At 51.7% G+C, this 25,210-nt stretch overlaps 4 protein-coding genes across 7 annotated transcripts in view; 2 read left to right on the top strand and 2 right to left on the bottom strand.

Annotated features, from left to right (window-relative positions):
- Positions 1–1,798: 1,798 nt before the first annotated feature.
- NDUFA11 (NADH:ubiquinone oxidoreductase subunit A11) lies at positions 1,799–6,726 on the bottom strand. Its single transcript, XM_083483512.1, has 4 exons — positions 6,575–6,726; positions 4,996–5,088; positions 4,262–4,384; positions 1,799–2,100 (listed from the first exon to the last, which is right to left on the bottom strand). The coding sequence occupies exons 1-4, from the start codon at positions 6,654–6,656 to the stop codon at positions 1,988–1,990; spliced, it is 411 nt and encodes a 136-aa protein (XP_083339638.1). The 5' UTR covers positions 6,657–6,726; the 3' UTR covers positions 1,799–1,987.
- A 258-nt stretch (positions 6,727–6,984) lies between these two features.
- VMAC (vimentin type intermediate filament associated coiled-coil protein) lies at positions 6,985–10,658 on the top strand. Its single transcript, XM_083484248.1, has 2 exons — positions 6,985–7,210; positions 8,508–10,658. The coding sequence occupies exons 1-2, from the start codon at positions 7,011–7,013 to the stop codon at positions 8,836–8,838; spliced, it is 531 nt and encodes a 176-aa protein (XP_083340374.1). The 5' UTR covers positions 6,985–7,010; the 3' UTR covers positions 8,839–10,658.
- Positions 10,659–11,274: 616 nt separating this feature from the next.
- Positions 11,275–17,717, top strand: CAPS (calcyphosine). Its single transcript, XM_083484150.1, has 6 exons — positions 11,275–11,312; positions 11,722–11,937; positions 12,927–13,025; positions 13,496–13,673; positions 16,247–16,456; positions 17,492–17,717. Exons 1-6 carry the CDS (start codon positions 11,290–11,292, stop codon positions 17,591–17,593), a joined length of 828 nt encoding a protein of 275 aa, XP_083340276.1. The 5' UTR covers positions 11,275–11,289; the 3' UTR covers positions 17,594–17,717.
- RANBP3 (RAN binding protein 3) overlaps positions 17,645–25,210 on the bottom strand; it is a 21,782-nt gene continuing 14,216 nt past the window's right edge. For all 4 annotated transcript variants that reach the window (XM_083483879.1, XM_083483881.1, XM_083483880.1 and 1 more), the window contains 6 exons: positions 24,085–24,187; positions 23,186–23,310; positions 22,469–22,589; positions 21,588–21,730; positions 21,069–21,249; positions 17,645–20,383 (listed from right to left, as the gene is read on the bottom strand). In XM_083483879.1, coding sequence (XP_083340005.1) covers positions 20,340–20,383; positions 21,069–21,249; positions 21,588–21,730; positions 22,469–22,589; positions 23,186–23,310; positions 24,085–24,187 — 717 coding nt within the window. In that variant the 3' untranslated portion in view covers positions 17,645–20,339. The remainder of the gene's footprint in view (positions 20,384–21,068; positions 21,250–21,587; positions 21,731–22,468; positions 22,590–23,185; positions 23,311–24,084; positions 24,188–25,210) is intronic.

The following is a 25,210-nucleotide window of genomic DNA, read 5'->3' as shown; positions in this document are numbered from 1 at the left end:
TATGAAATAATTATACATAAAATAAAAATTATATGTATAAAAATAATCGCAATAGTCCAAGACGTTTTAAACTTAAAAAAGGGGGGGGGGAATATATCTTCTACACAGAAAAATACAGTATGTAGGTAGATTTGCAGCAGCTTCTCCATCCTCCAGCCGGGGGGGGGGGGGGGGAGAGGCACAGTTGGGGTTCAAGGACGGTGTGGGGAGACAGAGAGGCTTTGGGGGGTGTTTGCGCCCCATCCGGGGTCTGCGCTCCCCAAATAGTGGAATGGAGCCTCCTGGTGCCGGAGCAGTCTACCCCTTTCGAAGGAAACCACCAAGGGGAAGGTGGTTCGAGCCCCCCAGGAGGTTGAACCCCTTTCCAGGTAGGGCTGAAAATCCCCCCCCCCAAAATCTGAATCCCTGGAGAGCAGCTGCTGCCGGTCAGTGTGGGGCTGCAGTTCTGAGATCGGCGCTCCCGCAAGCCTGGCAGCTCCCTATTCAAATTGCCCCCCCATAAACGGGAGAGTTTTTCAAACCGCTGGTCTAAAAGAAGCCAGACCCTTGGTCCTTGTAGCTCCATATTGCCCACACAGGCCAGCAGCATCTCTTCGGGGTTCGAGGTCTTTCCCCCGAGCTCTGCCCAGGTCAAACTTCTTCTACGGCAGAGGTGTGGGTCTTCTTTGAAACAGAAGTGGTTTGAGCCGGGCAGAACACGGGGGAAAGACCTCGAACCCCGAAGAGATGCTGCCGGCCCGTGTGGGCAATATGGAGCTACAAGTACCAAGGGTCTGGATTTTGAATAAATGCGCTGCTCCTGTTTTGAATTTTACCCAGCTATTTCCCCTCACTTTTATAATGTTTTATTCAATTTCCACAAAAAAATCCATAGTAATTTATACTTTCCTTTTATCAACTTCCCATCCAGTTTTCCTTGGTTGTTGCTGTTTGTAAATCTACTACCTGATTGCAGCAGCCTCTCTGCCGTGTCATTTCCCCACATACAGGGGGTCACACAATCTGAACGATGCTCTTGACAGGGGGGAAGTAGTAGTAGTAGTAGTAGTAGTAGTAGTAGTAATAATAATAATAATAATAATAATAATAATAATAATAATAATAAATAATAATAAATACCCCACCCATATGGGACTGTGAAGCTGTAGGCCTGCGGACATTTGGAACATCCTCTGTTTTAATAGATTTTCAAGGATAAAATAACCAATAGATTTAAATCGGATCCGCGGTGGAAATATCTACAATATAAGGAACTGCAGGAAGGGGGGGAGGGGGGGACATGAAGTTCTGGCACTGCTGTTTTTCTGGGGGGAGGGACACATACCCCTAAACATTTTGTGAATCATTTGTACTTTTGTCCATTTACTGTATTTATTTTTCCCATTTACTGGTGATTCTCTCGGGTCAAAATGAGAGTACATCTAAACATTTTTTAAAGGAAAAAAAACAGCACTGTTTCGGTATTCCAAATTGGCCGCGCAAATTTATATTGTTATGATTTTGTAAAATGGCTATTTGGACTCATTAAGGAACGCAGTACAGTATTAGATCATCACGCCCCGAACCCCTGAGCATGGGAAGGCACCCAAAGATATATAATTTGGCTTTTTAAAATTGTGTCATAATTTGGAATGTTTTAATGTGGTTTTTGTTGGATTGCTAAAATGGGAAACTCAATAAATATTATTAAAAATAAAAAATTCTGTAAAATGAGAAAATGGGAAAAAACAACAACCCAATGTGTTTAAAGATACATTTTAAGAGTTTTAGGGTCTGTATAGGAAGCCACAAAGAGGAATTTTGCAGGGACCGCAAAGGGTCAACGCTTTTATTTGCAGGGCCCGATTCCCCCGGGACGGCCGGCTCAGGGCGCCGGGATTTCGGGGGTTTCCCGCTAAGTCCTTGTCTGCCCCGCGGTCCACGCCCCGGGACGTGGTGGGTGGCGATCGTGCGCCTCGCTCGGAGGACGGAGAGGGCGGCTCCGGGTTCAGAGTTCGGGAGGCCCCAGCCAGCGCCAGCCTTCCTTCTTGCCGATTTTGGCCAGGAAGGCGGCCGAGCCCAGGCCCACGCAGGCCGCAGTGCCGGTGGCGAAGCTGTGGGCTGAAGAGGAGAGAGAGGAGAGGTGAGAGGACTCTGAATTCGGGGGGAAAGGGAGAAATGTTCAATGCAATCAAACTCGGCCCGCCAGCTGTCTTGGGACTACAACTCTCATCATGCCTAGCTAACAGGACCAGTGGCCAGGGATGATGGGAACTGTATTTTGGGACTACAACTCCCATCATCCCTAGCTAAGAGGACCAGGGGTCAGGGATGATGAGAATTGTAGTCCCAAAACAGCTGGAGGGCCGAGTCTGCCTATTCCAGGCACCGCCAAATTCAGCCCTCCAGATGGGGTGGGACTACAACTCCCATCATCCCTAGCTAAGAGGACCAGAGGTTAGGGATGATGGGAATTGTAGTCCCAAAACATCTGGAGGGCCGAGTTTGGCCATGCCTGCAAGGTTAAGCTTTGTATACAGATATTTACATAAGTAGAACTCTTAAAAGTCACTTGTAACAAGACAAAGAAGGTTCAAAATGGGATCATTAAGAATCTAGGGTTTAAAGACACGCATAAACATGCACTAAAGAGTGGAACCAAGAGGGAGAGCGGAGGGAAGTCAAGCAAAGTGATGGCTTAAAAATTTGTTTATGAGGTTTACTTTTTTTCATGTAGTGTTGTTATTTTGCTGCTATGTTATTTTTGGAAATGAATAAAATGTTATCTCCAAAGAGAGAGAGAGAGAGAGAGAGAAGGCCCGTTGTCCCGCAGAGCGTGGTCAGATTGTGGAACTCTCTGCCACTGGGAGGGCCAGAAAACTCGGATGCCTTGGAAAGAGGATTAGAGAAGAAAGGGGCATGGAAAAGGAATTGCAGGCTGGCACCTTGGCAAGGCACCTTCAGCCAACCAGGCCTTGGGTTGACAGACATCCGATGGCCTTTTAAAATGTGCTGCGGGATTATTGGGTCCCCTTTGCTTTTATTTTCATCATTTATTTTGCGTTCTTATACAGTCAAACTTTGGCTGTCGAACACAATCTGTTCTAGAAGACCGTTTTGACTTCCGAAATGTTCGGCAACCGAGGCGCGGCTTCCGATCGGTTGCCAGAGCTTCTTGCATTGATGTGCAGGTTCCGAAAAAGGGAGCATTTACTGCTGGGTTTTCAAAATTCGAGAGCCAAAACGTTAGAGAACTAAGCTGTTTGAAAACCAAGGTTTCGCTGCATTGCTATTTTCATAGGGCAGCATGCACATCTAAATAAATAATAATAATAATAATAATAATAATAATAATAATAATAATAATAATCACCTAGCAGCCCCCCAAATATACAGAGCCCTTCCGCAACAGAATACGGGGTCAAAGTGTATTTGGGGAAACAAGACTTGGAAATGGAGCAGGAATCCTGGGAGGCAATTTCAAATTTTTCGGAACAAGCATTTAATCAGAGAAGTGCAATTACAGCCTCCGGAATCTGCGTTTCAATGGGAATCGGGGCTTGGAGGAGAAACCGTTCAGGGGATTTCTCTTTGCGGCAATTAATGGGGTTTCTGGTGCATTTTTGCCCTGTGAAACGCCCTCCCGCCAGATGTCAAAGAAATAAACAACCATCTGACCATCCCAAGGGCCTTCTGGGGCACCTTCAGTGTGAGAAGCGAGGTTGCAGAGAAGCAGGCAGAGGGCCTTCTCGGTGGTGGCGCCCGCCCTGTGGAACGCCCTCCCGTCAGATGTCAAGGAAATAAACAACCACCTGACTTTTAGAAGACATCTGAAGGCAGCCCTCTTTAGGGAAGCTTTGAACATTTGCTGAATTATTGTGTTTTAATATTTTGCTGGAAGCCGTCCAGAGTGGCTGGGGAAACCCAGCCAGATGGGCAGGGTATAAATAATAAATTATTATTATTATTATTATTATTATTATTATTATTATTATTACTGCTACTGTGGAAAAACTGAGCCAGCAATTGAGGCCGGCGAGAGGAGCGCACAGCACAGAGAGAAACCCGCAGGAGAACGGAACGGTTTCCTTTCGTTCCCAAATTCCCCAGGTGACCAAAGACCAGTTCCCATTTATTTATTTTTGGGGGGGATCCCTTCCTTGCACGGACGGGAACGCCGGCGTGCTTTGGGGAGGTCTTTGGGGAAATGGCAAGAACGAAAAGGGAAGCATGGCATTATCCCAAATTGGCCAAATTTGCATCGGGACGGCAGGTGACCGACCTCTGGCTCCCCAGATGGCGCCTGAGGCGCAGCCTCCGATGAAATAGTTTTTGGGGTCCTCTGGGTCGTCCCGGAGCTGGGCGCTGAGGCAAGTGGTGACCCCGAATACGGCCCCCAAGGTGGCTGCAGAGACAAAAAAAAACAGGCGGAGGGGAGGGAAGAGAAGAAATCGAGAGAATACAGCAGCACTTCATCTGGTTAGAGCCTCTTGGGAGCGCCGCTGCTGCCAGCCCGTGTAGGCAATACTGAACTAAGCCGACTCTATATAAGGCAGCCCTAATATTCCTACAGCAGTGTTGCCCCCACCCCCCCAGCAAAGTTCAGATTTCGCTCCCGGAGTTTGAGAGCTGCTCCATTCGACCTTGCCCTGGTTTGATCGCGAAGGAAGTTTGAATTAATTACAGAACAGCCAGCTATAAGTAGAACTTTATTTGTGGCGGTGGAAGACAAATAATAAAATGATTATCACCAGTCCTATTTTTCTAAAAAGATATATTGTCCTATTCAGATTGAAATACTGCCCCTCAATGAGGCCAAAGTTAGATTCACAAAATGTTTGGGGTCCGCGTACCCCTGCACCGCCCCCCACAAAAAAGCACTGGTTATTATTATTATTATTTAGATTTAATGCTAACTACACCCTTATCTACATGAATAAACACAGCTTCTCATTCTCCTCTCCCAAATATCAAGCGGGCTGGGCTGCTGCCGACCAGAGTCCGCGCGGGACTTACCCATGGTGACGGTTCCGGTGGTCGCCCTCTGAAAAGCCCCCAGGGCCGTTTCGGACGGGAACAGGGTGAGGCGGTAAGCAGAGCCCACCAGACCTGCAGGAAAACAGGAAAATTGGGCATTTTTGCATTCTTTATTATTCTTCTAAAACATGGATAGGCAAACTAAGGCCCAGGGGCCGGATGCGGCCCAATTGCCTTCTCAATCTGGCCCTCGGAGGGTCCAGGAATCAGCATGTTTTTACATGAGTGGAATGTGTCCTTTTATTGAAAATGTGTCTCTGGGTTATTTGTGGGGCATCGGAATTCATTTATTTCCCCCCAAATATATTCCGGCCCCCTGGCTGAAAAAGTTTGCTGACCCCTGGTCTAAAACCCCAAGCCAGAAATATAATATACCTTGCTTGTCTTTATTATTGTTAATCTTTTCTTTTTGTTTACTATGTTTATCTACTGAAAATAATAAATCTTATTTGAAGAGAAATATAATGTACCTTCAGCTGCTTTTAAAAAACTGGTCCTCCCTTAAATTCTAACGGGAAAAATGGATTTTATGGGCCACCCTTTCAAGACCCCGAAGAACTGCGCCTCCCTCTTGTCTTCTTGGGTTAGTCTGACTGTACCAGGAGCTAAACTCTCCTTGGTTGTTTTATTATTATTATTATTATTATTATTATTATTATTATTATTAAGAACGTATTTTTTAATTGAAGATTCATTGGTTTGCAAAAGTATCTGCAATGTCTCCTTTTTCCAAGTTACATTTTCTGCACTTCCCACACCTGACAAATTATAGGGGGACCCACAAGCTTCCTCAAGCCTGGAGTCAACCTCAGATTAATTCCTATGGTGGGATGTGTGCACACGGACCCTTGGGAACGAAATGAATCTGGAGTCACTCTGAATTGACCCTGGAGCCAGAATGCGGCTAGTCCAGAGCCAGCCAGCGGGGCCTCGATTGCTGCAAACAGGACTAATCTGCAGCCTGTGTTAACGCAGCTCATTCGTTACTATTATCACATTTAATTACTTTCAAGTTTATATGCCCTTTAAACTGACCCTGGATTATGTTTAAGTTTATATATGCCCTTCAAATTGGCCCTGGACAAAGGCAAGCAGGGACTCTCATCCCGCGCCAAAACGGCAGAATCCAGAGTCACTCCGAATTGACCCAAGGATTTGTCCTGGGGGGGGGTGCCCTTCCTCACATCACCGCCCCCCCATGCATCGCACAGCATGAGCAGAGCCTCTCGTCCCTCTCAGGGCAAAACCTGGTCCCCACCCCCAAACGCGCTTCGGTTGGTGTGAGCGGGGCTAATCTGGAGTCACTCCGAATTGACCCAAGGATATGTGCTCTCTGTGTGTGTTTGGGGGGGGGTGTCCTTCACCACATTGCCCCGAATGCATTGCCCAGCGTGAACAGAGCCTCTCGTCTGACTCAGGGCCAAAGCTGACCCCCCCCACTCCCATTGGCGTGAACGGGGCTAACCCGGAGTGACTCCGGAGTGGCTCCGGGAGGGGGGCGAGCGGCTCCCCGTCCTCCGGCGCCTCCCCCCGTCCGCCCGAGCCGCCGCCTCCTCACCGAGAATGAGCCCGAGCCGCGTCGTGAGCCAAGTTTTCCGGCCGCAGTCGGTGCCCTCAGGGATGTCCCAGTAGTCAGCCATCTTGGCGGCGGCCGCTCTCGCGAGACTCCGGCGGGTTCCCTTCTCGCGGCGGGGCGGGACCAATGGCTGCTGCGGAAAGCGGGATTGATGCAGGGGCTGGCCAATGAAAGGCGGCAGGCGGGCGGGCTGAAGAGGCTTCCACATTTCTGATTGGCCCGTCGCGCGGCAGGTTCCTCCCCCTCGGAGGCAGGCCATTGGCTGCGCCCCGGAGCGGCTCCCTCGCTTCCGCCCAGGACGTGGCTTCTCCTCCATTGGGCGGGCCTGGGTGGGTGGGCGGGGCGTGGGGCGGCGGCGTGGCCCGTGACTGGCTCCCCGAGGCCGAGGGCGGGTCTTGGGGGCGGGCCTTGGGGGGCGATGGCGTCCTCCTCGCCTCCGACGCCGGTGCAGATCCGGGAGGCGAACGCGCACCTGGCGGCGCTGCACGGGCGCGTGGCCGAGCTGGAGGCGCGCCTGGCCGCCGCCGAGGAGATCGTGCGGGGCCAGGCCGGCAGCCTCATCCGGAAGGACGCCGAGACCCGCAAGGCCCTGGACGAGGTCGGGCGCCAGAAGGGAAGGTAGGAGGGAGGGAGGGAGATGGAGGGCCACGAGGACTAGCGCCTTGGCGGGGAAAGAAGGAGCAAAGGAGAAGAAGGGCAGGGAGAGGGATCGCGAGGACCAGTGCCTTGGCGGGGGGGGGGGGGTAAAGGAGCTGATGGGAAGGGCTCTGAGGACTAGCACCTTGAGAAGTAAAGGAGCAGAAGGGCAGGGAGATGGATCGTGAGGACTAGCGACTTGGGGGGGGGGGTAGACGAGAGTATAAGGGCCCTGAGGACTAGCGCCTTGGGCAGAGAATGAGGAGGAAAGGGGAAGGAGCAGGGAGATGGACCACGAGGACTAGCGCCTTGGATGGAGAAGAAGAAAAGGCGAAAGAGCAGGGAGATGGATCATGAGGACTAGTGCCTTGGGGAGTAAAGAAGCCAAGGGTCAGGGCTGTGAGGACTAGCGCCTTGCGGGGTAAAAGACCAGAGTTGAAGGGCCGTGAGGACTAGTGCCTTGTGCAGAGAAGGAGGAAAGGGGAACGGCTGGGAGATGGACCATGAGGACTAGTGCCTTGGCAGGAGCAAAGCTGAAGGGCCATGAGGACTAGTGCCTTCAGTAGAGGAGAGGAGGAGGAAAGGGGATAGGTAGGAAGATGGATCTTGAGGACTAGCACCTTGGGGTGTAAAGGAGCCGATGGGAAGGGCCATGAGGACTAGCACCTTGGGCAGAGAGGAGGAAAGAGGCAGGGAGATGGAAGAAGCCAAGGGTCAGGGCCATGAGGACTAGCGTCTTAGTGGGGGAAGGAGGAAAGAGGAATGACAGGGAGATGGACCTGGAGGACTAGCGCCTTGGGCAGAGGAAAGAGGCAGGGCAGGTAGGCAGCCGTGAGGACTAGTGCCTTGGGGAGGGAAGGAGGAGAAAGGCAGAGAGGTGGATCATGAGGACTAGCGCCTTGGGGGGTAAAGGAGCCAAGCTGAAGGGCAGTGAGGACTAGCGCCTGGGGCAGAGGAGGCAGGAAGGAGCAGGGAGATGGACCTGGGGACTAGCGCCTGGAGCCTCTCTCGGTTTCCCTTTTCCAAAGCGTCCTGAAGGCTCCCCAAAACAAGGCAGTGCCCTTTCCTTTCTCTTCTCCCTCCCCACAAAAAAGGGGGGGCTGTCAGAAGGCTCCCCTTTTGGAAACACTTGCCCCCTTTTTCGAGAGAGAGGCAGGGTGGGAAGAAAGAGGACCGGCAGCCTGAGCCTCTTGCCTTTTTAAGACGAAACATTGAGGACTAGCGCCTTAATCCCCGCGCCGCCCAACCTCACTGCCGCTTTCCCTCCTCCTTTCCTAAGGGAGATCGCCGCCCTGGAGGAGCAGCTCCGCTCGTCTGAAGAGCGTGTGCAGGAGCTCCTGGGCCTCATCCGGGAGAAGGACGGCCTGATCCTGCGCCTCCGCCACCGCAGCCGCCTGCTGGGCGAGATCTGCCGCTGCCGGCCCGTGCTGGAGACCCTCCTGGCCCAGATGTCCGAAGGGGAGAGGCTGGGGCCCGACGGCGGAGACGACTCCCCGGACTCCGGCGGCCTCTTGCCGGACTCCAACTGCGTCCCGGACGGCGCCAGGGACTTCTCCCTGGGCAGCGAACCCCAGGATTCGGACATGGCGCTTTTTGGGACGACGGTCTGAGCGCGGGTGCGAGTCCCTGGTGGGGGTCCGGAGTTGGCGGCAGCAGCGGCCCCTGTTGAAGGCAGACATTTTGGAATGATTTGCCCCCTCCTGGCATCACCGGTTCGCCCTCAGGACAATTTGCTTGAGGACTAGCGACTTGACTTCTCTCTTTGACGGCAGCTGAATGAGCGTTCCTGGAAAGCGGGGGGTTCGGGGAAGCCTGCAGGATCAGGCCAAACAGGGGACCCGTCTTGCTGTCTGTTCTCACAGGATGCCGGCCGGTTGGGAAGCCCGGATCCGAGTGCGAATGCTGACGATTAAGAAGCGTCGCTGCCTCTGGCCCCAGAAGCAGAGCAGAGTCGTTCCTGGCTTAGGAGCCATATAGATAGCCCTCTTCTCCCCTTCCAGGGATTTGCCCTGTCCTCTGTTTGAAGCCATCCAGACTGCGGGGTCTCTCCTGTGGCAGCGAGTTCCACAGGTGAACCGGGTCGCTTTTGTGTATTTCTCAGCAGCCGTGACTCACGAGGGGCAGAGCGCAATAATTCTGGGGTGCTCTGGATGGAGATAGGGGGACGGGTGTGTGTGTGTGTGTGTGATGCCGATTCTGCACTACCAGCACCAAATATTTTAAAGGGAAGGTCTCCTGTGGAATTTAATTTGGGACTGACTGTGACTTCCCCTCTGCGTTAACTCCTCTAGAGGAACCTTGCCGTTTTGCGGGTCGGAAGGGAGCCCCGGGTGGGGTCATCTAGTCCAACCCCCTGCGACGCAGAGATCTTTCGCTCGAACTCGCAACCCCGAGAGTCTCATGAGCTATTCCGACCCAGAAATACAGGAATCTGATCTCGCTGTGCACCGATTTTCCTGGACTGGGTGGGGGGCCGTTACAGTCCCTGCGGCAGCTCTCCCCCCCCCCACCTCAGATGTGTGCAGGGAGCAAGCCCCAGCAAGGGGTCAGAACACGTGCCTGGCATCCAGAAGGAGCCCAGGGGGCCTGTTTAAAAAGGACTGGAGAAGGCTAGTTCCTTAGGTTCCTCTCGCAGCCTTCATTGGGAACCATGAGGTCTGGAAGCTTGGTTTTAGTTTTAAAAAGAGGGTGCTGGGAGCGCGTGCCCTGCATGCAGAACGTCCCAGGCTCAGCCCCTTCCAGCTGGATGCAAGGCCATTTTACATGTCCCAATTTGAACCAGCGAGACCATGAGATCTGGAACCTTGTTTTTCAAGTTTGTGCAAGGCGTCTGGTATCAGTGCAGCATTCTAGATTCCTAGTCACATTAATGGGAGATAATGTTCCTTTTTTCCCAACGACGTGTCTTAACAGGAAAGAAGGGCTTTCAATCGGCCCTTCGGTTCCGAACAATGAGGACTAGCCTCCTGCTTCGTTTTTTAAAGGACCTCAAGGGCTCCCGGCGTTCTGCTGCCGGTCCGTGCTGGCAATACTGACTTGGATGGTAGCGGATTCTCTTCCCTTGGCCACCTGTCAGGGATTCTTTCACTTCCATTCCTGCAGTGCCCAGGGGGTTGGGCTAGATGACCACTGGTTGCACCTTCCAACTTCCTTTTATGCCTCCATTTCTGGGTTTTTTTTTGGTACCCATTTCCTTGACTTACCCATCAATCCACAGCTTGAGAGACAGACTGTGTTCTTAAGGAATTATGAGCGCAGAATCAGTCTCACTTCCGCTCCACGACTGTTACCATATTCACGGGTCAACCTTGCTCCTGGCTTCACCTTCAAGTGCCTATAACTGGGGGATTTTGTTACACCGGAAACCTCTATTTAAAACCGTTCCTCCTCCACTAGAGCCAATAATAAACCTATTTTGCTATACTCGGAATCTGTGTGCTTTGTGAGTCTTTGTTCCTAGCCAAATCAGTCTCGTTTTCAGGTGCCAAGTGGGGTTTTTTCCTCGAGCAAAAAGCACCCAGCTGTTTGGGGGTGCCTGTGCCACTGGTCAACGGGGGGGGGGGGGGGCTTCTTTTGCCACAGTCCCCGAGTGCTGCCCCCAAATCGAAGGTCTGGAAAGCAAGCCAGAGGAATGGTTGAAGGAGCTGGGAGGAGATAGAGCCATCTTCAAATATATCACATAACACCTTTGGTAAAGGTTGTTCTCCAATTGTAATGCTTGCAGGCCAGTGTTTCTCAGTTGTCGGTGTTTATACTCCATTTTTTAAGTTTTGCCTTGAGAGAGTCTTTGAACCCCTTTTGTTGACCACCAGCATTACGCTCTCCATTTTGAAGTTTGGAATAGAGGAGTTGCTTTGGAAGACGATCATCAGGCATCCGCATAACATGACCAGTCCAACGAAGTTGATGTTGAAGAATCATCGCTTTGACACTGGTGATCTTTGCTTCTTCCAGTCCACTGATATTAGTTCGCCTGTCTTCCCAAGTGATGTGTAATTTTTTTCGGAGACACCATTGATGGACTCTTTTGAGAAGATGGAGATGTCCTTTGTAAGTGGTCCATGTTTCACAAGCGTACAGTAAGGTTGGTAGTACAATAGCTTTGCAAACAAGCATTTTGGTTTCCCTGCGAATGTCCTGGTCCTCAAACACTCTGCACTTCAATCGGGAGAAAACCGCTCTCACAGAGCTCAGGCCGTGCTGGATTTTGGCATCAATGTCGGCCCTTGTAGGAAGATAACTGCCCAGGTAGAAGTGACCAACACTTTCCAACGTTACACCACGGAGTTGAATGCCCCCCCTAGGGGTCATGTAGATCAACCCCCTGCAATGCATAGGGCTCAAGGTGCCCACCTTGAAATTACACATTGCCCCTTCTGTGCCACCCCACAAATTGTTATTTTCCCCTGGCCCTGCAAGAGACACCAGGATCCCTGAGGGCTCGCAACCCGACGTGGCACACTCTCATTTTACTTAATTTTTTTACGTGGCAGGCTGGACTCCCTTGCTATGCCAATTGCCGTGCCCGCCTGCCTGCCAGGCCTTCCCCTGGGCTGCCAGCCCGGCCCCGAAGGCGCCTCCTGGCAACCGGGGGATATTGCTATGGAGACGTCTGCCAGCAAACTCAGGATCGCCGCCAGCTCCGTGCAAGGAAGTTTGCCAGGCAGAGCTCAGACGCCACCAGGAAGCAGAAGAGGAGACACACCCAGGTAGGAGGTTTTGCAAAGAAACAACAATAATGTCCTTTTAACGGCTTTCTCTAAACTGCTCCCAATAGTCCCGTGGAAATTAAAGGGGTTTTATTCCTTCACCCTGCATGTTGGAAGCAGGGTTTTGCCTCATCCTGGCAGCAAAGTCCAGGAGAGCACTCTGTACGAGGCCAGAGGCCTTTTGCAACGTCCTCCCGTCTCCCCTGGGTCTTGGGATGCTCTGGCCGGTTCGATCTCAGCCGAGGGAAGTCTGGAATTTAATTCCCCAGAGAGCCAAGGAGGGAGATTTAAGTGGAGGTTGCAAAACCAAGGCGAGGTTGAGCCCCCTCCAAGAGGCAATTCTGGGTCGTGGTCCGAGACGGATTTCGGAGGAGCGGAGCCAAGAGCGGCGAAGGAAGGCGGACGTGGTTTGGGAAGGAGGGAGCCGGCGGATGGGAGTTTCCCAACACCCTGGAGGCTCCGGGGAGGGGGGGCAAATTCTCTTTTAATTTTTATCTACAATACTGCCTTGTTTATAGTACAGCTCATTGATTCTTGCTTTCGTTTTATGGATTGATGGTCTCGTTAGATAGTAAAATTCACGTTAAATTGCAGTTTTAGGGGTTGCTTTTAAAAGTCTGGAACGGATTAATCCGTTTTGCATTCCTTTCTATGGGAAAGCAGTGCGCCTCGGTTTTGGAAAGGACTTCTGGAACGGATTAAGTCTGAAAACCGAGGGACCACGGTATTCTTAAATACTCAGGCCTCCTAGACAGCACCTTGACCACAGCTGATGGCAGCGAAGGTGTTTTGGGGACCATTTGCTCCCGAGCATTGCAGGGGGTTGGGCTGGATGACCCTTAGGGTCCCCTCCCAACTGATTATGCCAGAAAATTTGGTGGGCCCACAATGACTGAACATTGGGTTCATTCATTACAAGACATTTGAGCAGGGCGACAGGGAAGAGGGCGAGGGCCCGATCCACCCTGGGTGTCTTTTTCCCTCCGCAGTTTCCCCGGCGCAGAGGTCAAAATGGAGACGGGTGCCATCGTGAAACTCCGAGCCAAGTGTCTGGAAAGAGGGGCCTCGGGGATTAAGGGGCTGGCCAGGTACGTAAAGGACATTTGTTCTGTCTGACAGCAGTTACTCATTTCTTGTTGAATACCAGAGCGTTTCCCCCCTTAAAAAGTGTTTAGGGGTATTCTCATTTTGACTCAAGAAAATCACCATTTTATAGTTCAAATCGGGGGAAATAAACACCGTAAATAGACAAATGATGCACAAAATTTTTAGGGGTGTGTCTACCCGTGTCCCCCACAAAAGCACTGCTGAAAAACATTTTGTTGTCTTGTCCAGACGTCTTGGCATGTGTTTACCTCGCCCCCCTCCAAGCATCACAATTTAAATTTAATTGCAAACGTTTTAAACAGCTGTTTTCGCTGGCAAGTTTACCGTTTCATCCTTCCTGTAGACCACTTTGAGGTTTGTCCATTTCCTTTTTGCACTCCAGCGGAATATATAAAATAAGTAAAACAAATATCTCACGGGAAAGCAAAACCTTCCTTTTCTATTCTTGCAGGTTTTTCCGGGTCATGGATGACGACCGGAGCAAAACTTTGGACCTGGAGGAATTTGTGCAGGGGCTCCGCGACGCAGGGCTCCCCCTGGAACGGTCCGAAGCGCAGGAGATTTTCGCCTTCTGCGACAAGAACCGGAGCGGCACGCTGGACTTTGACGAATTCCTGGAGGCCTTGCGGGTGAGAGAGTCTTGTTCCCTGCCTTTCTAAGGTAGACTGTCTCCATCCATGGAGGCGCCATTTCGATGCTGCAGCAGCAGAAACTCTCTGCAACGGGCCCTGCTTGTTTTAATCCTTGCGTTTCATTCTTTGAACCGCCCTGGGATTTCATGATGAAAGGTGGTATACGATGCAAATAAATAAATTCAGAAGCACCCGGTCCGCTGCGGCGGGAGAGCTTCGAAGCTGCACCCTCCTCCGTAAAGTTGTCTGACCCTCTTTCCAAAGTTGGTGCTCGTCCCTGTCTCCTGTGGCAGAGAGTTCCGCTGTTTAACTCTGCACTTCATGAAGACGTTCTTCCTTTTATCCACCCCAAATTTCCCAATGCTCAGTTTCAGTTTATGCCCACGAATTCTACGAGAGTTTTCTTTTTTATAAAGCCTGCATCCCATTACCCCCGTTTTCCTTGAACTAAAAAGGTTGCAAAACCTCCTTTATACTTCCCCGCCACCCATCCATGTTGCCTCCGCCTTGCAACTTTAAACAATCACAAGCAACATGCGGCTAATAAGAATATTGGTAACTAATACCCAATTCTGTTCACGCAACAGCGATAGACTCTCCTTCTCTGTTATTCTATTGCACACTTTCTGTTTAAGAATTTCTAAGCTTGGAGCTTCTACTATCGCAAGGTTACTGGGTTGTGACTGTTGAAAGGCTTGTTTGCCTTTGTGATATTATTTGACTACCTGTTCTAATTTGGTACCTGCATCCATCATCCATCCATCCTATCTATCCATCCATCCACACACGTTGCTAATGTTCTCATTAGCCGCGTGTTGCCTGTGATAGTTTAGAGGTCATCTATTTTAGCAATCTATTTTTCCTTTGTAAAACCCCCTTAGTAACTGGCACTGAGGGTAGACTGCTCCTGGCTTCGGAGGCTCGACTGAGCATTTGCCATTGATAAACAGACACCTAGATGTATTCAAGTCTCCAGGGCCAGATGAACTGCATCCAAGAGTATTAAAAGAACTGGCAGATGTGATCTCAGAACCACTGGCAGTCATCTTTGAGAATTCCTGGAGAACAGGCGAAGTCCCGGCAGACTGGAGGAGGGCAAATGTTGTCCCTATTTTCAAAAAGGGGAAAAGAGAGGACCCAAATAATTACCGCCCAGTCAGTCTGACATCAATAGCAGGGAAGATTCTGGAACAGATCATTAAGCAAACAGTCTGTGAGCACCTAGAAAGGAATGCTGTGATCACCAATAGTCAGCATGGATTTCTGAAAAATAAGTCATGTCAGACTAACCTGATCTCGTTTTTTGACAGAATTACAAGCCTGGTAGATGAAGGGAACGCAGTGGATGTAGCCTACCTTGATTTCAGCAAGGCATTTGACAAGGTGCCCCATGATATTCTTGTAAAGAAGCTGGTAAAATGCGGTCTTGACTCTGCTACCACTCAGTGGATTTGTAACTGGCTGACTGACCGAACCCAAAGGGTGCTCATCAATGGTTCCTCTTCATCCTGGAGAAGAGTGACTAGTGGGGTGCCACAGGGTTCTGTCTTGGGCCCGGTCTTATTCAACATCTTTATCAACGACTTGGATGATGGACTCAAGGGCATCCTGATCAAATTTGCAGATGACACCAAACTGGGAGGGGTGGCTAACACCCCAGAGGACAGGATCACACTTCAAAACGACCTTGACAGATTAGAGAACTGGGCAAAAACAAACAAGATGAATTTTAACAGGGAGAAATGTAAAGTATTGCACTTGGGCAAAAAAAATGAGAGGCACAAATACAAGATGGGTGACACCTGGCTTGAGAGCAGTACATGTGAAAAGGATCTAGGAGTCTTGGTTGACCACAAACTTGACATGAGCCAACAGTGTGACGCGGCAGCTAAAAAAGCCAATGCAATTCTGGGCTGCATCAATAGGAGTATAGCATCTAGATCAAGGGAAGTAATAGTGCCACTGTATTCGGCTCTGGTCAGACCACACCTGGAGTACTGTGTCCAGTTCTGGGCACCACAATTCAAGAAGGACACTGACAAACTGGAACGTGTCCAGAGGAGGGCAACCAAAATGGTCAAAGGCCTGGAAACGATGCCTTATGAGGAACGGCTAAGGGAGCTGGGCATGTTTAGCCTGGAGAAGAGGAGGTTAAGGGGTGATATGATAGCCATGTTCAAATATATAAAAGGATGTCACATAGAGGAGGGAGAAAGGTTGTTTTCTGCTGCTCCAGAGAAGCGGACACGGAGCAATGGATCCAAACTACAAGAAAGAAGATTCCACCTAAACATTAGGAAGAACTTCCTGACAGTAAGAGCTGTTCGACAGTGGAATTTGCTGCCAAGGAATGTGGTGGAGTCTCCTACTTTGGAGGTCTTTAAGCAGAGGCTTGACAACCATATGTCAGGAGTGCTCTGATGGTGTTTCCTGCTTGGCAGGGGGTTGGACTCGATGGCCCTTGTGGTCTCTTCCAACTCTATGATTCTATGATTCTATGATTCTATGATTCTATGATTCTACCTGGAACCGCCACCTTGGCCCCCCCCTCTCTCTGCTTCTCCTCCCAGCCCCCCATGTCTGAAGCCAGGAAGGAGGTCATCCGCCAGGCCTTCCAAAAACTGGACCGGACGGGCGACGGCCTGGTGACGGTGGAGGACCTCCGTGGGGTCTACAATGGCCGCTGCCACCCCAAGTTCAAGAGCGGCGAGTGGACGGAGGAGCAGGTCTTCCGTTCTTTCCTGGACAGCTTTGACTCCCCGGACGACAAGGACGGGAAGGTGAGAGGAAGGGACACCCAAGGTCCTCTAGTCCAACCCCTGGCACTGTGGGAAGCTTTTCCCCGGCGGGGGGCTCGATGGGCCGCTGGTCTGATCCAGCACAGCTCTTCTCAGGTCCTTTGGGATGGAGTAACCTGCTGTTTTGGCTGCCGCTCCTCCCACCCGCATCGCTAACCATTGCCCATGCTGGTCCCTGGGGATCCCAAAGCCCAGGGGCCACAGATCGCTCTGCCTGGACATAAAAACCTGGCTGGTTTTCACCTTATGCCGAGAAGCGCCCTGAGATCTATGGCTGAAAGGAGGTAGAAAAGCTTATATAATTACTAGAATCCTAGAACTGCAGAGCCCAACGGGACACTGAGGGTCCTTTAGTCTGACACTGGTCCTGAAAGACCTACATTGGCTCCCAGGACATTTCCAAGCACAATTTAAAGTGTTGGTGCTGACCTTGAAAGCCCTAAATGGCCCAGTAGACCTGAAGGAGCATCTCCACCCCGGACACCAGGGTCCCTCTCCCGAGGGCCTTCTGCCGGTTCCCTCCCTGCGAGAAGCAAGGTTGCAGGGAACCAGGCAGAGGGCCTTCTCGGTGGTGGCTCCCACCCTGTGGAATGCCCTTCCCATCAAGGCAATAAACCACCTGACTTTTAGAAGACATCTGAAGGCAGCCCTGTTTAGGGAAGTCTTTAACGTTTGATGTTTTATTTTGCCTTTAATATTCTGCGAGCTGCCCAGAGTGGCTGGGGAAACCCAGTTAGCTGGACAGGTTATTAAGAATAGAAATAATAAATGAGGGGAGGGCCACAGATATTCGCCCTGCCTGGAAAGAAAAACCTAGTTGGTTTTCACCTTGTATTTTTACGCATACAGCTTTGGTTAGTACTTACATAACGACGACCCTAGAATCCGAGAACTGCAGAGTTGGACGGGATCCCTGAGGGTCCTGTAGTCTGACCCCCGGCAAGGCAGGAATAAATGGTCGTGAGGGTGGTGCATGTCGAAGAGGCGGCAGACCTGTCAGGCTTCCTGTACCCGCAGGTGACGGCCGAGGAGTTCCTGAACTACTACAGCGCAGTCAGCGCCTCCATTGACAGCGACGACTATTTCGTGGGCATGGTGAAAGCCGCCTGGAAGATTTAGCGAGAAGGGAAGAAAAACCCAGCCAAGAAAGCAAGGACTTAGCGTTACAAGTTTTGTCTCTTTTTTTTTAATGTAATTCCCAAATACATCTGATATGACAATTGTACAGAAATCTTCCAAAACACAGGGGGCGTTGTCTGAGTCTTTTGCTTTTTTGGGGGGGAAATCGTATTTTGCATTTTTCCCAACTTCTCACTAGCTGGGCTCAAAGTGGGCAGGCGCCGGGGGGAGCGTTGAAAATGGGGGGGAAGGAAGGGAAAAGTTTCAACGCAGCAGCCTTGTCTCTGGCCCAGCCGACCTTCCTCCCTCCCTGGGGAGAGGAATAAGGGGGCCATAATAAAACGCAGGGCCAGGGAGGGGGGACAGAAAAGGGGGGGGGAACGGGTGTTTTCTGACCGGCTAAAGTATGCACAGGAAACGAGAGACGAGAAATTATTTTAAAAATTCCATCTTCCCGTCCACCCTCTCCTCTTCTTTTGCCACAAGTGACCTGTGTCCGGCTCCAAACCACATCCATAAATAGCTGCCAGATATATATATATGTGTATAATTTCTTTCCGCCCCCCCTGAAAGGATGAACTCTGTGGGAGGAAAACTGTTTAAACACATTCAATGCAACGTTAACCATTGGAACCATTCAAGCGCTGCCCTCTTGCGAACCTTTTCGCACATGTGAGACCCAAACGGGGGAGCCCTCAGCCCCCTTGCCACGCCTGCGTAAAAGCACATCTTGCGAGTCGCTCTCTTTCTCACGCCGAGGACCAGATTTCCCCACCCAATTTTCTCCGGTAAAAATAAAGAGTCGGAAAAGTTGACGCACTTTGCAGAGGCAGAAACGCCCTGCGCTGGAGGAGCCGTCCTGCCTGGGGGGACAGGAGCGGGGGCTGCCTCGGCACCCTTTGGCCTTCTGGGCATTGCTGAACTAGAGCTCCCGCCTTCCCGGACTAGATGGGAGTCGTAGTTCAGCCGCACCAAGGCTGCCCACCAGACACGGCCCTGTGGGTTTGGGAACTGTGGGCCCAGCAGAGGTAGCGGCTTGCTTTTCCAACTGTTCTCTGTGGATCGGTGTCCCCCCCCACTCTCCGCCTTCTTGCCAGCCGTTTCATGCGCGGCCTAGCCGAGGTGTAGGGAGCAAGGGGGCGTCCCCCCAAATCCCACCTGCGCCCCCATCCAGAACCTGAAGGGCGAGATGTCCGGTTCCTGGCCACATCCGCTTTGAGGCTGCCTTTGTTTGACCCCGGGGGCATCTTCGCTACCCACTAGAAATCCAGAAAATGACAGAGCGGACCTTCTTTGGCTGGCAAAAAACCACAGGGGCAGAGAATACGACCCCACCCCCTGCCCCGTCCCAAAGGTGGCGATTCCAGGGCACGTTCCGATTTTTAAAGTAATAATAATAATAATAATAACACACAGCAGCAGGTTTTTACCAAGCCAGAACAGAAATAAACACACAGACCCAAAACCCCAGGTCGGCTGATCAAGGGGAAAGGCGCTTGGGGTGGGTATCTCTTTCTCTCTTTGCGTGCCCAGCAAATATTCCCGGATCGGGCAGGGCGGGGGGAGCAAAGCAAAGCCCCCTTCTCACCCTACAAACCAGCTGTTTGGCGCCGTGACAAGACCAGGAGGAAACGGGGGGCGGGGGGGGGAACCAACACACACACAAGCCGACAGACACATTGGCGCCAGTTATATATATGTGTGTGTATATGGCTTTGCTTGTCTTAAATAAGAACAGAAAAGAAGGTCGTCGTCCCCCCCCATTTGCTCAACGCACAAGAGAGATGGAGAATCTGTTTCAAAACTGGGGGGGGGGGCTACCTTTCAAGGAGAAGTTTCTGCCACGACTGACGCCAGGCAAACCAGTAGTAATAATAATAACAACAACAAACCGGAGTAAGGAATCGGCCTGGTGAGATGTAACTGGGGGAAAAGGCAGTTTAAAAAGAACACCCCCCCCCCCAAAAAAATTAGCAAAGCGTCTCTGCGCATCAGCCACGGTTGGGTGGATGTTTGGGGCCGAGGCGAGGAAGGAGAAAACATGACAAGAGATGTCCGTCGGACGAGAGACGGGAGCAAAAGGTTCTTCTGCTGGGGCGAGTGTTTTTTTTCTAAAAAAAAAAGGAGGAGGAAAAATGGCAAATTGGGGTGGGGGAGAAGAGAGTCTTCCGTGTGGAATCCGGCAGGGATGGCGGTCAGAGGAGGGATTCGTCTGCGGCGCAAGCCTGGAGGGCTACCGGAGAGGAGAATCGGGAGGTATCCCCGTGGGCAAGTCGTGGCAAGTCTCAAGGTGCCTCCCCCCCCTCAAATATTCGCCAAGTGTGGAGAGAGGGGGGGCGGAGAGAGGAAGGGAGGAAAAGGGGATTCCTCTCCTCCCTGGGCTCATCAATATGATGAGCATTTTCTTTCTCTTTTTGTACATGTCCCAAAACCACATTCAGCCTGTTTTGTCCAAAGTCCGCTGCGTTTTCTCGTTTTAATATGGAATTGACAGATCCGCCCCCCTGCCCCGCCCCCCCACAAGTCCAACGCACGATGGGGGAGGAAGGGGGGAAAGAAAAAAACCCAAAAAACCAGAACTGGGATGTGCAGAGTTCGTCAATCTCGAGCGCTTCCGTCGCTGCCCGGAGCAAGAGCTGGTCGGAGGGAGGTCGGCCCTCCCCGCCCCGCAAGAGGGGGGTCTGCAAAGAGGGCGGTGGTATCGGCGGGGGGCGGCGGCTCTTTCCGGCGGCGCGGATCGCGGCTGCTATGTGCCGCCCGTCGTCTGCCCGTCCCCTTCGTTGGTGGGACCTGCGGGTGGGGGGAGAGAAGGAGGCGCTGCAAAACCGGCCGCTGGGCTCACCTAGGGAGACCAGAGCGCGGCTCCAGGCGACTAATTTCCCCCGACAAATAAATCCAAATGACATGCAAATAAAAAAAACACACCCATGAACCCAAGGGCTCGCTGCGAAGCCGGCAGACAAAGCGGCAAAAATGGTCTCAAGAGAACATGAAAATGGAACAAAAACCGCAACAGCAAAGCCTTTGAGGGTTGTGGAAAGTTGGTAGGTTGAGCAAGGTTGGGAGGGAGCAATTATGGTGGATGTTTGGTTTTTAAAAAAGTAATAATAATAATAGTATTATAATAATTTATTCTTTATACCCTGCCCATCTGGCTGGTTTCCCCAGCCACTCTGGGCGGCTTCCAACAAAGGGTTGAAAAGACATTAAAACATCAGCCAGATTGGCGGAGTAAAAATAATAGAAAATAAGAAGAAGAAACATTCCCACACACTCTACAATGCTGTGTGATTATCTCCCTTTCAACACCCCCCCCCAAACCCCATTCCTTGCAAATCCTCAAACCTCCTCTGCCGTTAGTAAAGCCCCCGGTCAAGGAAACTGAAAATGCCACGCCGAAAAACGTGGGAGATTGTTAAGGCCCCTGGAAAGGGGAGCCGAGCCCTGCCCCCCCCCTCCTGCCGCCCTGGCTCACCACTTCCGGGGGACCCCGAGGGGGCGAGGACGTCGTCGTCGCTGTCGTCCTCGTTGGACTGGGTCACTTCGGGCTCCGGCGCCGCGCTGCTGGCTTCCTGCTCCTGCTCTACCCGACTCCGCAAGGCCAGGATCCGGTGGTGCAAGGCCGCGTAGAGCTGCCCCGTGTCTTTGGAGCTGGCCTGCGGGGCAAAGAGGGGCTCCTCTCAAAAGCGGGTGGGGGAATCCCTCCACCTCTTCCCCCCTTCTTCTTCCTAATGTAGCCCTAATGCAGGGGTAGGCAAACTAAGGCCCGGGGGCCGGATCTGACCCAAGTGCCTTCTCAATCCGGCCCCCAGATGTGTTTTCACATGAGAAGAATGTGTGCTTTTATTTAAAATGCACCTCGGGGTTGTGGAGCATAGGAAAATTGGGCGTATATATTTTAAAGAATTTCAATTTTCGCACAATTTAGGCTAATGCAATTTCTGCGTCAGTTTAGGGGGGGAAAGTATGACACATGGAAATCCCGCCTCCTTACCGATATAAGGAAAACCTTGACTCCTTGGTCCTCTGTGTCCATCGCTGTGATTCGGATGCTCTTTTCGCTGGCTTTGTCAATCTGCATCTGAGCCCACAGTTTGGTGTTCAGGATTAGCCGAAGGCTGCCTTGCGTTCTCATCACTGAGGAGAGAGAGAGAGATTTCATAAGAGCAAACAGGCGTTTATTTCGGATCCCAGCGTCTTCAGCCCGGACACCGGGGTCCTCCTCCCGAGGGCCTTCTGGCGGTTCCCTCCCTGAAAGAAGCGAGGTTACAGAGAACCAGGCAGAGGGCCTTCTCGGTGGTGGCGCCCTCCCATCAGATGTCAAGGAAATAATCAACTACCTGACTTGTAGAAGACATCTGAAGGCAGCCCTGTGTAGGGAAGATTTTAATGTTTGGTGTTTAATTCTGTTTTTAATCTGTTGGGAGCCACCCAGAGTGGCTGGGCGAACCCAGCTGGATGGGCAGGGTATAAATAATAAATTATTATTACCATTATTAGCAACAAAATGACTTTCAGAAGACATCTGAAGGCAGCCCTGTTCAGGGAAGTTTTTAATGTTTGATGGTGTTTTTAAAGTTCTATTGGGAGCCGCCCAGAGTGTCTGGGGAAACCCAGCCAGATGGGCGGGGCATAAACTTTATTATCCTCATCATTATTGCATCGTCTTGCTGTCAGAAAGCTCCTCCTCGTTTCCGTCGGCATCAGTGGCATTGGAATATCTTTCTAAGGAAGTGATCTATCTCCTCTGGGGTTCCTGCTCAGCCCCAACGACCAGCCTGCCTTTGCAACGCTTCCCCTGGCAGACCCTTCCCCGGCTGGCCCCCGGCTGCGACCCCCAGTTCACGGGGGCTTCCCCTCTGCCCCTGCTCTTACCAAGGCGCGACTGTAGCGTCCCGTCGTCCGTGGAAGCCATGTCGTTGAGCCTCAGGAGTCCCCGGCCTCTTTCCACCCAAGACTGGGAGTTCTTATCAAAGACAAACAACTTGCATTGTATCTGCAACAGAGGAAAGGGGCTGAAGGACGTTAGCAGCGAAGGCAGCAGAGATCGAAAGCTGCAGGAGGAAAGACCGCCGTTCCCCGCGAACAGGAACTCCAGGACGTGCCCAGCGCGGAAGGCGGAGGCGGCAGCAAGGAGCGTCTGCGGGGAAAGGAAACTGGAACATGCGCAGAGCACCGAGACTGGCGTGAAGGAGGCTGCGAGGGGAACAGGGGCTGCCAGTCAACAAGGTGCAAACCAAGACTGACAAACCAAGTTGACGGACTATGCCGAACTGGCAAAACTAACTGGGAAGCTCAGAAATCAAGAAGATAAGAACTGCAGCCAATCGGAAGCTGCGCCTTGGTTTTTGAACGGTTTCGGGAGTCGGATGGACTTCCGGAACGGATTCCATTTGAGAACCAAGGTACGACTGTATATTATTTTATATTTGGCATAGTCTATCATATAATGCTTGTATTGTTTAGCCCGCTCCTTCTCCCAAATCAGGATTCAAGTCCGCTTCTGACCAATCCAACTGTCTTAAATGTTGCAAATGTCCCGGCAGAGATGGGGCGCATGGGATGCTGCCACTGCCCGCGTCTCCTGCTTACCTGTAGGACGTTGCTCTCGGCTTCTTCCCCCGTGATCACCTCCACCTTCTCCAGAAGACACCTCCTGGCCGTCGCCTTCGTGTAGGCTGCGGCAGACTCGGCCAGCGACTCTGAAATGTTGTTGGCTGGAGAACAGATAGGCCACATCAGCATTATTATTAAAATTAAAATTCAATCTTTACTGGTTTAAAAATGAGCCAGACACACAAATAATAATAATAATAACACAGCACATAACTCACAAAAAAGTACAAATGTGAAAACGCAAAAACATTTCAGCCATCGACTTCTGACCTCCTTGCTGATGATTCTTTGCTTTCTTGCTACTTGCCTCTATTTTTCAATAAACGTAGCCTCTATTACATCTTATTTGTGTTCTTTATACCATATGCAATTCCGAGAGTTACTCAAAGCCTTCCAAAGTTTTACTATGGGGACAATGTTCTTTTAAATACTGCCTACGAATCTCCCGTTCCTTTTTAAACTTTTGGGTCGACCGAAACGGAAACACGGTTTACCTTCCTGCCGGAGCGGTACCTATTTATCTACTTGAACTGGTATGCTTTCGAATTGCTAGGTAGGCAGGAGCTGGGATAGAACAATGGGAGCTCACCCCGTTGCGGGGATTCGAACCGCCAACCTTCTGATCGGCAAGCACAAGAGGCTCAGTGGTTTAGACCACAGCGCCACCTGCGCTTACCTTAAAATAAAATAAGCCGCATTATTGGTGGCGGGGTGGAGAGGGGCTCTGAAATGTCACAGCACGAACGGTTCCTCCCCTCCCTGACTTGACACCCGGGTCAAGGAAGAGCACAGCTGCCAAAACCCACCGGACTTTGGCGCATGCGACTCTTGAGTCGATGGAGAGATGGGGAGAAGAGGGAGCCCGACGCCCATACCTTTCTCGGGAGTGGCTTCTTGCGACGAGGACTCCGAGCCTGAATCTCCGCCGGCGTTCTCCTTGACGCTGTCCGTGCTGGCTTCGCTCGACTTGGGGGGGCTCTGCCGGAAAGGGGTGGCGGTCAGAAAACAGGGGCGCTACCAAGGAAACGCTCCAGACTGGCTTCCAGGGGGACGGGCGACCTGGCGGCTGTCCTGGTGCAGCATCCTGCTGGGAAGTTGAGCCGGCTGCCCTGCAATAAGTTCCCACCGGGGTGGGACTTGCCCACAAGTCTTTGAATTCTGGAATGGACTCCCCAGGGCGGCTGTGGGCTCTTCTCCCTGGGAGGCTTTTAAGCAGAAGTTGGGGTCCCTTTCCAAATTTACAATTTCATGACTCTATGGAGCCAGGACACTCAAGCACCCCGTTCCATCTTTGCTGTCTAAATCTACAGAACTGAAAGCTCTCAGGAGCAATGGACACAGCTGCCAGAACCTTGTAAAAAGGTAAAGGTAAAGGGACCCCTGACCATTAGGTCCAGTTGCGGATGACTCTGGGGTTGCGGCACTCATCTCGCTTTACTGGCTGGGGGAGCCGGCATACAACTTCCGGGTCATGTGGCCAGCATGACTAAGCCGCTTCTGGCGAACCAGAGCAGCGCACGGAAACGCCGTTTACCTTCCCGCCGGAGCAGTACCTATTTATCTACTTGCACTTTGATGGGCTTTCGAACTGCTAGGTTGGCAGGAGCAGGGACCGAGCAATGGGAGCTCACCCTGACATCGCGGGGATTTGAACCACTGACCTTCTGATCGGCAAGCCCTAGGCTCTGTGGTTTAGACCACAGTGCCACCCGCGTCCCTTGCCAGAACCTCAATTGCCCCCCAAATGGAGAGGGGGAAAAACCTAGATTTGTTTTCACTTTGGTATTCAAAGAATTCATTGAGTGATTGAATTTGCACACTGCCTTTCTACTGCCTGGAGCTCAGGCGATGTGCACGGTTCCCCGCACTTCCTCCTTCTATCCCCACAACAACCCAGCGAGGCGGGCTGGCCTTAGAGGCGCCCCCCGGCCCCCAAGGAACCTTCACACTGCAGGGCCTTAGAGGGGGAGAAGCGTGCAGGCCGCCTTGAGCTCCCGGGAA

Source organism: Podarcis liolepis (genome assembly GCF_965112155.1).
Source record: "Podarcis liolepis genome assembly, chromosome: 18".
Lineage (NCBI taxonomy): Eukaryota > Metazoa > Chordata > Lepidosauria > Squamata > Lacertidae > Podarcis > Podarcis liolepis.
Note: the sequence above shows the minus strand (reverse complement) of the source record. Positions and strands in the feature narration are given on the sequence as shown.